The following is a 15,305-nucleotide window of genomic DNA, read 5'->3' on the forward strand; positions in this document are numbered from 1 at the left end:
AAATTAGTGAACCAGTGTTTCACCAACAAAAAAAAACCATACATGTTAAGGGAAACAAATAGAAAAAGAAACAATTCATCTCTACAATTTGAAGATTCCACTTTCTGCCTAAACACACAAGAGCTCAGTAAAACAGTTCCGAGTATCTATTGATAAGAGTCAATCCACAGAGATCGGAGATTGGCATAAATGGTCAGACCAAAAAAAAAATTTCAGCCCATTAATACCGACAACATGCACCAGATGGTATTACACTACATGACTCAATTTGTTTTTAAACAGGAAACCACATCATGTGCTTCTGATAAGAACTCAGCGCAGAGGTTAATAACAGACATAAAATAAGTCTCTTGCCGAATCATGGAGCTAAAATCATCGCGAATGGCTATTTGGATTCTATGTTCTATAATACTGGTACTAAGAGACACTAGAGCGGCTTGCCCTAAAGGTAATGACAACAAGCCAAGTAAGGGTTCTCAAATTTTAGGCTACTTATAATTGTTTATATATTTGGGAGAATTATGATTCTATTTGTATTTGGACTTGGAGAGTTCAGGGGTCTTTTTTGGTTATAAAAGGTTATTGGTGGTTAGATAATCTATTCTGGTACAATGATTGTCAGTACTTATTCTTTCTCTTTCAACAGCAGAGCGTTATAATGCGACACTATCAGAATTAGAGTAGGAATTGCTATTTGGAATAACAATATAACTTGCAAAAAGATCTTTTCCTGTCTTTTGTGTTTGTTTTTAAGTATTATTTGCCCTTCTATTCTTAGTCTATAAACTGAAATTTAAAATGCAAAATCCAGAAACATAAGGGGGACACACAGGATTTCAATATCAATTGTAAAAGAAGGAATTTAGGGGTGCAAAAAAAGAAACCTGCTTCCAACAAAGCCATTGGAGTATAAAATATGTAAAAATAAATCAATGCACAACCCTTCAATTGCAAGCACGAAGTATATATGTTAAAAAAGGCTTTTTATGTAATTGCCATTTACACAATGCAATACAAAAGAATATATAATAAAATACATACCAAAAACGTGCCCTCAGTGCAGATATATAATAAAGCAGACACATATAGCAGTAAAAAACTCAATGTTTCAAACCTTTGTCCTTTATCAAGTAGTAGTATATATTAGATACTGTAAGTATTAACCATTGTTATTAATGTTACAAAGTGCCAGGCAAAATAAATCCAATGGGGATTATTTATCAGCATTTGCATTTGTGTAATTTTCACATTTCTCTCTTCTTTGAATAACCTCAAAATGAAAGCAAATGGGGAGGTAAGCTTAATTATTAAAAAATTCTAATAAAAAAAGGTGATCAAATAAAACAAACATTTAAAAAAAACTGTAATAACTCTGTATATAACTCTGTGTTGTCCAAAGATGTGAGATTTGCAAATACATCCTGTGCAAAGATCAAATTGCAATACTGAATACACAAAAAGTCTACACCATTTGGGACTGCTATTCATGTGCTTCCTCCAATGTGGTGTACATGATCAGCTGTACTAAGTGCCCTACAGGGGGAATGTACATTGGAGAAACAGGGGCAAAAAATACGCACACGGATGAACCATAACAGGCATAAGATCAAGACCAAAGCGTGTGAAACACCAGTGGGACAACACTATTATCTTCACAAGTTATCTCTATCTATCTGTAACTTCCTAATTTATTGCTCTGAACACTTCTCTCTGATCAAACAGTATATATGTTGTACCATTCCAGTTTTCATTTGTATTTTGCCTGACGAAGGGGCCTTAGAGCTCCGAAAGCTTGCAATGTATTTTTATTGTTAGCCAATATAAGTATCATTTCTACACTACAGTTTGACACTGGCTAACATGGTACTGCAGTTTTTGTTTTGTGATTTTAAGATAATGAAAGTGCTTGAAAGCAAAGGAAAAATATCAGAATAAGAATAATACATAACTGTCTTAATAATAACCCTAATTAACCGTAGATTCACTTTTAGATTGGTGTAGGAAGCATAGAAACAAATGTCAATTGGTCTTCATTTTTTATATTTGTATTTTTTAAAAAAATATTAGTTGTTCGCCAGGTCTCCACCTTGGAATTGAAACTGCTATCTGCTCTGTTACAATATAGGAATAGCAACAAAAGTGACGCCTCATTGTTAAGCTGTTTTTGGTTATCAGGAGGGTCAATGACCCCTGACAACCAGATGTTTGCAGTTATTTGCAGTCTATTCATTTAAAAAAAAAAGAAAAGAAAAAACATTCAAAATAAATGACAAACAAGTTGAAATGTTACTTAGAACAGGTTCATCTATAACATACATAAATATTACATTTAGCTTTAAGATAAATAACTCCTTTTTATCTTTTCAGACAAGGGAAGGTCATTAAAACCTAATAACTGTAGCTCATCTATACTCGACGATGTCATTAAAGATTACTTACAATCTTCTGTTATGACTCTCATAATTCCGGCTGTATACACCTTGGTGTTGGTCTTAGGACTTCCAGCAAATTTCATAGCCCTCTGGGTGCTTGGATTCAAGACCAAGAAGGTGCCGTCTACCTTTCTGCTAATTAACCTGGCCGCTGCTGACTTGCTGTTTCTGTTAGCACTTCCTTTTAAAATAACATATCACTATTTCGGCAACAACTGGATTTTTGGTGAAAAACCCTGTGGGGCTGTCACAGCAATCTTCTATGGCAATATGTATGCTTCTGTATTATTCCTTATGGCCATCAGCATTGACCGCTACATCGCTCTGGTCCATCCTTTTTCAAATAAACGCTTAAGAGGGTGGGGATCTTCAATTGGTGTTTCTGTTGGAATTTGGATTGTGGTGGCAGCGGGAATGTCTGCCTTTCTCATTGTTCCTCAAACTAAAACATTTAAAACACCAAATATCACCACATGCCATGATATCTGGGCTTTCTGCTGCGAATTTGAATGGTATAAATATTATTTCCTTGGACTTTTTACAATAGGATTTGCCATTCCATTGGCTGTCATTTTGTTCTGTAACGTGCCAGTTCTGGTAGTGATAGCAAAGAGTAGAGAACCTCCTAGACATGTAATAAAAATAATCACCTTGGTACTTTTCACATTCATCCTCTTCTTCACTCCGAGCAACATTCTGCTTTTGCTTCATTACCAGAAGGACCAATGGGAATCCCACAACCAACTCTATTTTTGGTACGTGATTGCTTTATCCTTGTCCTCTATGAACAGCTGTACTGATCCTCTCATTTACTACTACATGTCAGGAGACTTCCGGACTCTGGTGAAGGCGACATTTTGCAGTAGTAAAGGAAAAGACATTAGTTCTGCGAGTACCAAAAGTTCTAAACTTTATTTCTCTTCAGATAACAAACATTCAAAAAGAATGGATCCTTAGAAGGCACAAGATGAACTCACATCTGATCAAGCTGACTAATTACCAATCACCTCTGGATTACAAATGACCTATTAGCAGCTAATAATTATGCAATAATAAAGCAAATGGACTGTTTTTTTTAAGGGAGGGGTTGGGTATTTTTCTTAAACAAGTTACTGTAATATAAAACTGTAATATATTCCCATTCCTAAAATTCAGTAAAACATAGTGGGCTTAATGTAAAAATAATGAAATGCACTTCAAAAGCCACAAACTGTGTTTTAACAAATTAAAATACAGGTATCGGACCCCTTATCCAGAAACTCATTATCCAGAAAGTTCTGAAAAATGGTTTACCTTGTACTTGATCCCATCTAAGATATAGTTAATCCGTATTGGAGCCAAAACAATCCTATTGGGTTTAATTACTGTTTAAATATTTTTTTTTAGCAGATTTAAGGTAGGAGATCTGAATTACGGAAAGACCCCTTATCCAGCATACCCCAGGTCCCACACATTTTGTATAATGGGTCCCATACCTGTACAAGTAAGACAAATAGGGGATTATTTCTCAAAATTGGTATTTGTGCAATTTTTGCACAAATGCTGATAATTATTCCCCATACTATACATGTATATGTCTAATGGTATGCGATCCCAAGACAGTTTACTCTACCATTACATACTGTGCAATCTTTATACTCTTCATAGACATATTTGCAAGGTAAGTACAGATGGAGCAGCTGTTGATGTGCTTTTCCTTCAGCAAGTTGCAATAGGGCAAACTGTTTCATCAGTAGTGTTCATCGGCAGCATGTTCAGCCATGTTGATCCAAAATGTACCATTTAACCTGCTTAATGTATTTGTTCAGATTAATAATATATACGCTGGGGGGGAAGTCACTTTGGAGGGGTTGAACTTGATGGGCAATATTTTATTTTTTTCAAACCAAACTATCTGTGTAATTGTTCAACTAAAACGAGCACAACTCTTAAAGACCGTATTAATGGTCACGCACAAGTGATTTTTAGTTGATTATTAATTGTGTCCTTGTATAATAATAAAGATGAAATGATATGCAGAACCAATAAAGTGACAGTATACAAATGTAAGTTGATGAAATGTTTTGTTGGCTTATTGTAAAAGTGATACTGGATGGATTTTATAATATGAAGGGTACTGTATATACTCGAGTATAAGCCTAGTTTTTCAACACCCAAAATGTGCTGAAAAAGTCACCCTCGGTTTATACTCAAGTCGGGTGCCATGTGTCCCTCCAGACTAGCACCCTCTGTCCTTTGTGTGCAAATTAGGCCTCCCGCAACCAGACCCTCCAGTGCCCTGGCCTAGGCTCCCACTAGCAATACTTATTTCCCCTTACATCTCCTCCGGGACTGGGTCTGCTGCCAGTTTGCCAATGTGCAATGAGCGTAGGGTAGTACTCATATTGTTTTTGTTGACCCTCTTCTCCGCTTACAGAGCTAGTTTACTGTTTTTCTTTGAAATAAATATTGAAAAACATATACCCCACTGATGCCTCAATTTATGTAATTTACTGGTTTTTATTGTGATTATGGAAACTTAGCAGTAGCTGCTGCATTTCCCACCCTAGGCTTATACTCGAGCCAATAAGTTTTTCCAGTTTTCTTAGGTAAAATTAGGTACCTCGGCTTATATTCGGATCGGCTTATACTCGAGTATATACGGTAAATATAATACTGTAAGACAGCACTATTTTTGGATCCAGTCAAACCCTGAAATATTTGGGTGAATACTAAACTGAATCCCAATTAGCATATGCAAATTAGGCCACTGAGGGGCCAAAGGGAACCGCACACAAATAAAAATGCGCACAAAGAAACATTTTTTTACTTCCATTCTTATGTGACAAAAAGTCTTGTGGTTCTAAGGATTTCAGCCAGACACATGGATTAGCCCGGAAAACCCCCGAATCCTGAACTGAATACTGGATTCGGTGCATCCCTAGTAAGTAGGCTGGTCAGCTACTTTTTTTATTTTCATAATTGTTTTTTTAGTTTGAAAGGATACAAAAAGCTCAATATGAATTTCAGCACAATGAAGGTACTTGGCTTCTGTTATTAATGTACCTTCTGTTATTGATTAGGATTTTTTTTATTCATGTGTGTCCCTGGCAATATCCTTCACTGTTCTGTGCTATACAAAAAAAAAAAACTTAAAATAAAATAAATAATCCCCCCCAGCCCACTGCCAAATATGGCTGATTCCAGCAGTGGAACTGATTTGGGGGAACTCCACTATGACTGCTGCAGACTATACTGTGCATGCATTGATCAGCAAGAGGAGTGTAGGGAAGCACTAGGCCCAAATACAATGATGCTCAATTGTAAGGTCGTAATGGGGCAGAAAAACCACTTCTGTATAAACATCTGCCCCCCTTCCCCCAGCTACAGTCTGTAATGTTTTGTTAGGTTTCTTAGTGGACTAATGGTTTATTTTGCTTGTGCTCCTAAGAACCTAAAGTAGAACATACCTTTTCTTTTCAGATCTTGCCTAGTTTAGTGCAATGAATAACAAAAAAATACATAATTTCTATTGAAAACAATCGGCTAAAAGTCTTCTCTGCACAAACCCTATACTTTGCATTAACATTTGAACTGAAAAGTTGCTAAGAACTGGCCATTCTATAACATACGTTATAAGTGTCCTTTGTTTTCTGGGGGGATAAGATATGAAACTGACAAAGCACTGATCCTACCAAATGTTTCTTGGGCATTATAAATGAAATTGGCAATGCCCTGCATGTATTCTAACCTTAATGTTCTATTGTCACTCACCATGTTTAATGTGTCTGGGGTGTCGGTACCAACTGCCTCTCATGTTATAGTTGTGCCCGCAGTGACACTGCCCAGTTCCTCACTATATAAAGTACTAGAGGTTCCAGTGTCCACTGTCTTGCACTATATATACTGTGCTAGTTGCTTTACTCAGTGCCTGTCACTAAATAATGTGCTGGAGATGCTATTTCTAATTACCCTATTTATATTATTTAGTGGAATGCCATTGCACCACTGTGAGGATAAGTTTAATTTTGATTCAAGTTTAATTCAAATATGTTTTGCAAGGCCTCATATTATGGGTCTAGTAAAACTTTGGTCAAGTTAATTTGACGTTTGTTTACAAACAGAAGCATCTAGAAGCACTTGTTGCACTTATTTTCATAACATGTGTCATCTCATCACATGCTGTCTCAGAATGTCCAGATTATCACTAGAAACCATGTAAATATTGAATAATCTAAAAAGTGCATCACAGAAGATCAACTGATATCAACAAGGACATGAACCACTGAATGGTCAATATGGGTCGACTTGGGGTGGGGATTGGAAATCCCCACAAAAGGTTATAAAAATGGGTATGGTACAACATGAGCTTTTGAAAATGTATGTACAACCTGTATTGCACGTTTTATTCACCACCAGTGCATTAACGCTTACCTGATTCCTGAATCCTAAATCCAGGTGGTATTTCTGAAGGAGAAGATGTTCTGCCCCAGCACATTACCCATGGCTCCCACCTTGTATCATCTACTCTGGATCCTACCTAACCTTTCCATTTCTGCTTCAACCTGAGGTCCTAACTACATTTCCAGAACGTTCGGTTTCAGTCAGTGGGGTTTGTGTGGTATTAAGGGAAGTAGTGGCCACAAAGTAGGCATGGTCAAAGATTTTGGGAGCGATGGGGCAGTTTTGTTACCACTGTATTCACTGAGGGTGTATCTGGCAAGTCATGACTGGTTTATGCGGGTGGATTTGACACAAAAATTTTATTTTGGTGCAATGGGCTAAATGTGCCACTGTATATGGACCTGCCCCCTTATTTCATGGGACTACTTTTCCACTAGGCCCAAGAATCTCAAACAGGTCTGGGATGGATGGGGACACTAGGCCAGACCAGTGATACTGTAAATGGGAAATGAATGGGGGTTCTAATCTAAGAGGCATAGGACTACTGGGAAGCAGCTTCCAGTGCCACAAAAATAACTTTTTAAATAACTCCAACTTGGAGTCTGTCTGTTATTAGTCTGTTGAAGCACTGCAATCTGACCTCTCTGTGAAGTTCTACAAAGACTAACTTTTATTGTCAGTTGTCCTTTGTTAATGGGGCTTTTAACCCACTGTTTATTCTTGAGAGACTCCACCATCGCAATTTTAAAAGTATTTATAAAAAAAAGTTTTTTTTAGTACTGAAAAATATCAGACCGAAGCTATATTCAAATGTAGGTACGTTTGTGCCCTCGGTTTGTGTGTGAGCGCAGTGAATCATATGAGCCGGGGGGGGGGGGGGGGCAACCCTTTGTATTTAAGTTTTTTACTTAGGATTATCCAAAGGCATATACTAATAGAGGAGTATATTTTTACGTATGGACTCCTTTATGTAATATTTTTTTTTATACTGACTTGTTTATGTCCAAGTTCCAGACTGAGCTCAGGGCAAATCCCTGGTTAGCTCCAAATCCATAAAAACAAATAGGGGACAGAATTAAGAAATTAATCTGTAAATACTATAGAAATGCATGGGTAGATGCTGTGATAAAACATCTACCAACTGGGGGCACAAGAAGCCTTAATTAACTGAAAGGCAATTTTTTTTTTCCAACTTAGACTTTATTTGTTTTTTAGCATTTTAAACAGAATCACAATCCACGGTGCATTATTTATACAGTACGGTTAAAGTTTGCATTGTATAACAGTATGTGACAATACCTATTGGTTTCTCATAGCTTCCAAGTGCTATTTTTCTTTTGCATAATGTCACAGTTTTATATACTCACATTAAAGCATTGTTGGTACACATAGGTTGTCGTCTTTTGTGTGGAATGCTGTGGGATGTGGAGGTATACCATGGGGTTCTCTGTTAGTTTAAGTTTTAGGTAGAACCAGGGGGTGAACTGGGAGTGAGGAGCGGGAAAAGATTAGATTAGGTTAGATTAGATTGCGGAGGGGTAATAGATTAGATGAGTGGTACATATCCTGATCGTATGCTATTTGGGAGAGGGATATGTTTCATCAAGTCGTAGAGGTGTACAAATCCCATCTGGACCAAGTGTTAGTAAACTTTGGTATTGTCCCTCTTAGCCTGGCCGTCATGTTTTCCATTTCCCTCATAGATGCTATTCTGGAGAGCACTTCTGCCTTTGAGGGTGGCAGTGGGTTTTTCCAATTTTGTGTGATTGTAAGTCGTGCTGCGGTCAGGATGTAGTTCAACAGTCTCTGTTCATTAACCGTTACATAGTCTATGGGTTTTCCGGCTAGCGTAGAGAGAATGTCCAATTTGATTTCCTGGAAAAACACCTTATGTACTAATTTTTCTATGCTTCTCCAGAAAACATTGATAATCGGGCAGTACCACATTATATGTTGCAATGTCCCAATTTCCCCACAATTTCTCCAACACATTTGTGAGGTATTCGGATATATTTTGTGCAGTTTTTCTGGTGTGTAGTACCAGAAGAGTAGGGTTTTGTAGATACTTTCTAGCTGCTTAACACAAGATACATTTCATCTAACATTATCCCATATTTCCTCCCAACTGAAAGGCAATTTTGTGCAGACAGGACATGGTGGGGAAGGTGGAGGTAGCGACTGCCCTAGGCTAAGCCTATGTGGCCTTCCTGTGCTCTGTGTCAAAATGAAGTTGGTGTGTGATTCTTTAGGAGCAAGTATACTGCATGTATTTATGAAGTCCTCCATGGCAACCCTGGTAGCACCAGTTTCCTGTGTCCATAGGTGCTCTTGCTAGAGATTGGAGAGGGCAGGATGGATGCACTAACACCAGCTGCAGCTTCATGGCAGTGCAAGGAGTGTCTTAGGACCTAATTACCTATAATGAATTATGTCAATTCAGGCAAACCCTGTGTCCATTTTTGCGGTCACAAATAAGTCCTCTCTATAGTTACAAAGATAATTTTACCGCTTTATAAATACATAGCAAGGCCTAACCTTGAGTATGCAGTGCAGTTTTGATGTTTTCTAGGTGATTGGTGTGAGGTAATTTTCTGCCAGTCCCATAAAGAATTCACATATGCATTCTGTAAGGTGTGTGTTTTAAGGCTTGATAAAGGGCATTAAGCATGCCCAAAATGTTGCGTTTTTATATACTCTGGTGTATTTTTGCACTTTAAAAAATATTTACTTACTACAGTTCTTGCAATGCACACTGAGTACTGTCTTATTTTGTACAGCTTTGTATGTGGAAGAAAAAAGTCGGTCTATCCTGGTTTTAGGTACCAAAAGGATTGTTTATTTCTTTTTTTATAATCTTATACATGGGATTATTACTTGACGTTTCAGTATCACACAGAAACCTTCATCTGGATGTATATCACTCCAGATGAAGGTTTCTGTGCGAGACCGAAATGTCGAGTAATAAACCTTTCAATTTTTGCATTTATATTTTGTTCACAATTCTTTAAATCCTAGGAGTGCTGTCCTTGTTCCAGTGCATTTTTTTTGGTACTAGCAGCCAGGTTCTGTTGCTGCAAATGGTGTGCACCCTATGGACTATTATATATATATATATATATATATATATCCACCCAGTTAAACTGTAAGCTCTATGTCACAGAGACCCCCTACTGTGTCTTATTATTATTATAATGCCTGTCCTCCCTGTGTGTTCTTTTCTATATAGTAAAATTGTATAGCTCTGCATATCTTAGGAGCACTAATAAATAAAGTTCTACATGGATAAATACATATGCATACTTGGGCATACTGAGTTGCACAGCATTTTTCCAAATGACAACATTGGAAGTAATAAGGCCCCATATGTTACTGATGCAATATGTATTTGAAACACCTTAGGACATGTTAGGCTTCCTGATATTAATTAATATTAATTAACAGAGTCATAAATTCCAAGAAATGACACTCATATGATGTATACCTTTATGGGAACTGTATGTTAAGTTACAGCTGTAAAAGAAACTGCAGTTCTGTCTTCCAGAGTGCTGTGTCTAAACTATTCTTAGCTGATGATACAGTCATTTCCTCTTTAGATACGACTACAAAGAAATAATTTCAACACTTTCATGGAAGCACTGTGCTAACATTATTCCTTAACTCAGTGGTCCCCAAACTTTTTAACCTGTGAGCAACATTTCAATATAAAAAAAGTTGTGGAGCAACACAAGCATGAACAAAGTTCCTGGCAGTGACCAAAACAGGCTGTAATTGGTTATTTTGTAGCCTACAGGAGGCTCTCTTTGGTAGTACCTGAGGTTTTTATGCCTCCAAGATAGAAATGCAAGAATGAAGACCTGCTTTGATGCCACTGGAAGCAACATCAAAGGGGGTGGTGAGCAACATTTTGCTCACAAGCCACTGGTTGGGGATTGCTACCTTAACCAATGCATTCATTATACTTAACATTTATCATAATAAAATGAAATGTGCTAAAATATGCTGCCATTGTCGTTGTGATGTGTAATGTCTTCCCAGTTTACATCACAAGATTGAGAAACAGTGTATTTGGCAAATCAAATAATACTCTATGGGTAATTTATGGAAGTATTCTGCGTGTTATGTACTCAGCATAGCTACTAATAGGGGATTGGGGTTCAGCAGGTTATTGCTGAACACACACATTTGACACTCATACGTCTCAACATTTATTAATAGATGTTAAATTTGCCTTTTTGCACCACATCCTCTCAGGGATCTCAAACAAGCCACTAACAAGCTAATTATATCATGTACAGGAACCACAGGCTGACAATCTGTGAAGAGACAACGTAAGCACTGACTGATCATGCTGCAGTGGGCCGACCAGTGGGTGCAATATCCGGGAATCTGTTGAGCAATGCTGAATCTTGCAGTTCCCAAAATTTGCACAAGAGTTGCATTAAGGTACTTGCTTAAAAAAGGGCAATATCTTGAGGGATATATAGATAGTTTTGCCTCTTAATAGAGATGTATGCAATAAAGGATTTTTAAAGGAGAATACAAGTGGTGCTGTTCTGGATTTCTTCTGCTTGACTCTTTATAGATCCATGGTAAGGCCTTACCTTGAGTATGCAGTGTAGTTTTGATACATATAAATACATTTGATACATTATATATATATATATATATATATATATATATACACACACATATATTCCTAGATTAGTGATGTTCAACTGGCCCTCTGTGTGGCCCCCCACCTGTCTGGCTGCTGTGACCTTTGTGTAAGTTTTAAATGGTATCAGTACTGAGATTAACTGGCCCCCAGCATGGTTCACACCTCAGGCTCAGGCTATAATCACCCACATTATTCACCTCTTCACACCTCAGACTATAGGAGAAGTAGAAACCCACACAAACTCTGCACACTATTACTGCAATTAAAAGTTTTTTAATATATAGTTATTGTGCAGAGTGTAGTAGCAGTGCCAGCATTGTGTCACTGTATGCTGCCTGTGTGTGCTATACTCTGCCTGCCCTATGCTGCCTGTGTGTGTGCGCCATACACACAGGCAGCATAGGGCAGACAGAGTATGGTACACACAGGCAGCATAGAGCAGGTAGAGTATGGCACACACACACAGGCAGGGTAGGGCAGGCAGAATATGGCACACACAGGCAGTGTATGGCACAAACAGGCAGGGGAGGGTAGGCAGAGTATGGCACACACAGGCAGCATGGAACAGGCAGAGTATGGCACACACAGGCAGGGTAGGGCAGGCAGAGTATGGCACACACAGGCAGTGTATGGCACACAAAGGCAGGGGAGGGCAGGCAGAGTATGGCACACACAGGCAGCATGGAACAGGCAGAGTATGGCACACACAGGCAGGGTAGGGAAGGCAGATTATGGCAGTTTTTTTGCTGTGCTACCACCATTAATGGTCATGTGATAACACGGTTATGGTTTCAAGTGGGTGTGGTTTAAAAAGGGGGATTGGTCAACACTGGCAATCGGCCCTGCACCATGTAGGCCGGAAAAATTCTTGCCCTAGCTACCACAGAATTTGGACAGCACTGATTGCTGTGAGTAGGAGATCATTTTCTACCAATCCCGTTAAGAATTCACATATGCATTCTGTAAAGTGTGTGTTTTAAGCCTTGCAATGCACACTAATTGTTCCCTCATTTAAGACTATGTACCAAAAGTTTTTTGTTTTAATAATCTCATACATATAGTCCAAGCAATAAGTAGCACACCACTTACAAACCAATAAATGCCCGGGTGCTAGTGCAAGAAACAATACAAATAACTGCAATAGAGGCCAGCACTCACAGGACTTTTTTTAAAAACTACATCATCCAAAAATAAACGTTTTACAGAGCACTGAAATAACGAGTGGTTATTTCAGTCAAAGTTGCTCTTCTATCAGCTTGAATCAGTCGGCCCATTCTCCTCTAGCATCAACAAGGCATTTTCGCCCACAGGACTGACGGATACTGGATGTTTTTCCCTTTTCACACCATTCTTTGTAAACCCTAGAAATGGTTGTGCGTGAAAATCCCAGTAACTGAGCAGATTGTGAAATACTCAGACCGGCCCGTCTGGCAACCGTGCCACGCTCAAAATTGCTTAAATCACCTTTCTTTCCCATTCTGACATTCAGTTTGGAGTTCAGGAGATTGTCTTGACCAGGACCACACCCCTAAATGCATTGAAGCAACTGCCATGTGATTGGCTGATTAGATAATTGCATTAATGAGAAATTGAACAGGTGTTCCTAATAATCCTTTTGGTGAGTGTATATATATATATATATATATATATGCATTGTCCAAATTGTAGCTTCCATTGTATTTGTATTCTAACATCCCCTGTGCAGATAAAAATAACCTCCTATGAATTAAGTAAAGAGTGTCTAGCTGTCTATGAAGATTTTCATTCATCTAGGACGGTCATGATATATTGTATCTAATAGAAATAAATCTAAAACAGGGGTACCCATACTTTTTTCTTGTGCGCCACTCTTAGATGTAAAAAGTGTTGGTGAGCCACACAGGCATGACAGTTCTTTGGGGGTGCTAAATAAGGGCTGTGATTGGCTATTTGGTAGCCCCATGTGGACTGCTAGCCTGCAGGAAGCTCAGCTTGGACAAAAACTGTGTTTCCGTGCCTCCAACCCAGAAATGTAAAAATGGGCACCTACTTCAAAGGGGGTCAGGAGCAACATGTTGCTCAGAAGCCTCTGGTTGGGGATCACTGGTCTAAAGCAATAACTTGAGTTTTCTTAAAAATGTTTTACCACCCATCCGAGCAGCCAGGGGCGCTGCTACTTTGGCGACAGTGACCCCAAAGTAACCAGGGGGCGGCAAATTCAGCTTTGCTAGTGTAGAGAGCGTAATTGCGCTCTGTACACTAGCAATGCACCCCCGGAGGGGGGCAGCATCGGAGGGGTCGAAAATGCAGCTTCTTCATTTCAACTGAGTGACAGAAAATACCCTGGCATTTAAACCCTTAAGGATAATACAGTCGCAGCAATCACAATGGTTCATTTAAACTTTTCAGTTAGGTGTTAGCTCAAATTCACAAAGTTGTGAAAGTGTGATCCAGTTTCTAGCTATTGCTAGCTACAATCCCACAGCAACACTGGTTCCTCGGTGCCCTAAAAGGAAGAATTATGTTTAGGATGCATTCACTATTTATTTCACCACCCAAACTGATTGAGAAAATGTTCACAAATGTGTTGTAATGCTTACTTTTGGGTCATACAGGAAACTTTAAAAGCTCCTTCACCTTATATAAAATATAACTTAAAAGGCATAGACCGATAAATATATTTAAAACAAAGAACACATCTATATACAAGCTGTATGTGTGAGAGCAGCTAGAGTTTGGACAAGCTGCAATTCTTGGTCCATTTCTCAGGTTCCCACAGTACAATTTGCCTAATGTTCTCTTGCTAAGGGCGAACAGTACTTGAAAAAGAAATGTGTTAACTACATCACGTGACTTGTTGCCCTGTTGATGCGGCATCATTTTTCTTAAGAATGATAGCACTGAGTTCCTGGACAAGTTTATCTTGTATTTGGTTGGGAACTCCTGAATTTTTCTTCCACGCTGGATTCTTTGCTGTGTCTGATGGAGGAACTGGCTCAAAAAACAACGGAGGCAGAGAACTTAAGTCCAATGTGCTCTTTGCCCCCTGGCTTCTTGTAGCCACTGCCTGTAGACGACTTGTTTCCACTGTTCGTTCAAGAGAGCCAGTTTTTAGAAGGCTAGAAGTAATGCCTCTTTCTGTCCTTGAAGGTTTAAAATTTTCACTAAGGCCTGTCACAGAACTGTCCACACACACATTTCTGTCTAGAGAGTGAGATTTTCTGTAGCTGTCCCTTTCTGGCCTTTCTGGGGAACAGCTCTTTCTTTGGTCTAAAGTTGCGGGAACTGTTAGTTTTTTTAGATCCTGCGTGAGAGCAGGTTTTTTGGTTCGATCCAAAGGTGGAGGAACAAGTTGTTTTTCTGATGCAAAGTCTAACTCTGACTGTGGTAGACTCTGAAAATTTCCCACTTCCTCATATACAGCCTCATCATATTCTTCACTTTGTTTTTCCTGCAGTTCCTCAAGTGAATCTTGATGCATTTTCATTGGCTAACAAAGAAGAGAAATTTTGTTTAAGTAGAACAAGATTGCCACACTGTCTAGGTGGGGCCTATTCAAAATGCATGGAGATGATGGAAAAATGTTCAATGTGAGGCTTTGCCTACTTATACAGCATAAATCTGATGCTTTGCCTACTTATACAGCAGACTTGGAATAACTTAAATGTTTTTACCCCATTGACCATATTTATAGGCTTAGACCAGACACAATTCCATTATTTTCTATGGAGGGATGAAAAAATTCTGCTTGGTGTGTGAAAAAAGCCCTCAGTATTTCAGTATCTATCAATAATTATGCCAAAGCTGTTACAATGGATTTTTCATGACATCATACTATTATCACAACATTTCCT

The 15,305-nt window shown here is 38.5% G+C and overlaps 2 protein-coding genes across 5 annotated transcripts in view; one reads left to right on the forward strand and one right to left on the reverse strand.

The window, feature by feature from the left end:
- Window positions 1–352: 352 nt before the first annotated feature.
- LOC100492943 (proteinase-activated receptor 3) lies at window positions 353–4,481 on the forward strand. Of its 2 annotated transcripts, none has more exons than XM_012960213.3 (2): window positions 353–466; window positions 2,368–4,481. In XM_012960213.3, exons 1-2 carry the CDS (start codon window positions 361–363, stop codon window positions 3,387–3,389), a joined length of 1,128 nt encoding a protein of 375 aa, XP_012815667.1. In that variant the 5' UTR covers window positions 353–360; the 3' UTR covers window positions 3,390–4,481. The 2 variants fall into 2 exon arrangements, with proteins under 2 accessions (XP_012815667.1, XP_002933684.2); XM_002933638.5 differs by having other exon boundaries at window positions 353–448.
- Window positions 4,482–13,975: 9,494 nt separating this feature from the next.
- arap3 (ArfGAP with RhoGAP domain, ankyrin repeat and PH domain 3) overlaps window positions 13,976–15,305 on the reverse strand; it is an 89,581-nt gene continuing 88,251 nt past the window's right edge. For all 3 annotated transcript variants that reach the window (XM_002933637.3, XM_031898783.1, XM_031898784.1), the window contains one exon: window positions 13,976–14,941. In XM_002933637.3, the coding sequence (XP_002933683.3) occupies window positions 14,297–14,941 (645 nt within the window). In that variant the 3' untranslated portion in view covers window positions 13,976–14,296. The remainder of the gene's footprint in view (window positions 14,942–15,305) is intronic.

This window comes from Xenopus tropicalis, chromosome 3 (genome assembly GCF_000004195.4).
Source record: "Xenopus tropicalis strain Nigerian chromosome 3, UCB_Xtro_10.0, whole genome shotgun sequence".
In the NCBI taxonomy this organism is placed as follows: domain Eukaryota; kingdom Metazoa; phylum Chordata; class Amphibia; order Anura; family Pipidae; genus Xenopus; species Xenopus tropicalis.

What these genes read in the sequence shown, in the direction of transcription:
- LOC100492943 (XM_012960213.3), top strand. Translation starts at nt 361, where the DNA reads ATGGAGCTAAAATCATCGCGAATGGCTATTTGGATTCTATGTTCTATA. An exon ending in AGGTAATGACAACAAGCCAA is followed by an intron (nt 467 to 2,367) that starts GTAAGGGTTCTC and finishes TTATCTTTTCAG; the next exon opens with ACAAGGGAAGGTCATTAAAA.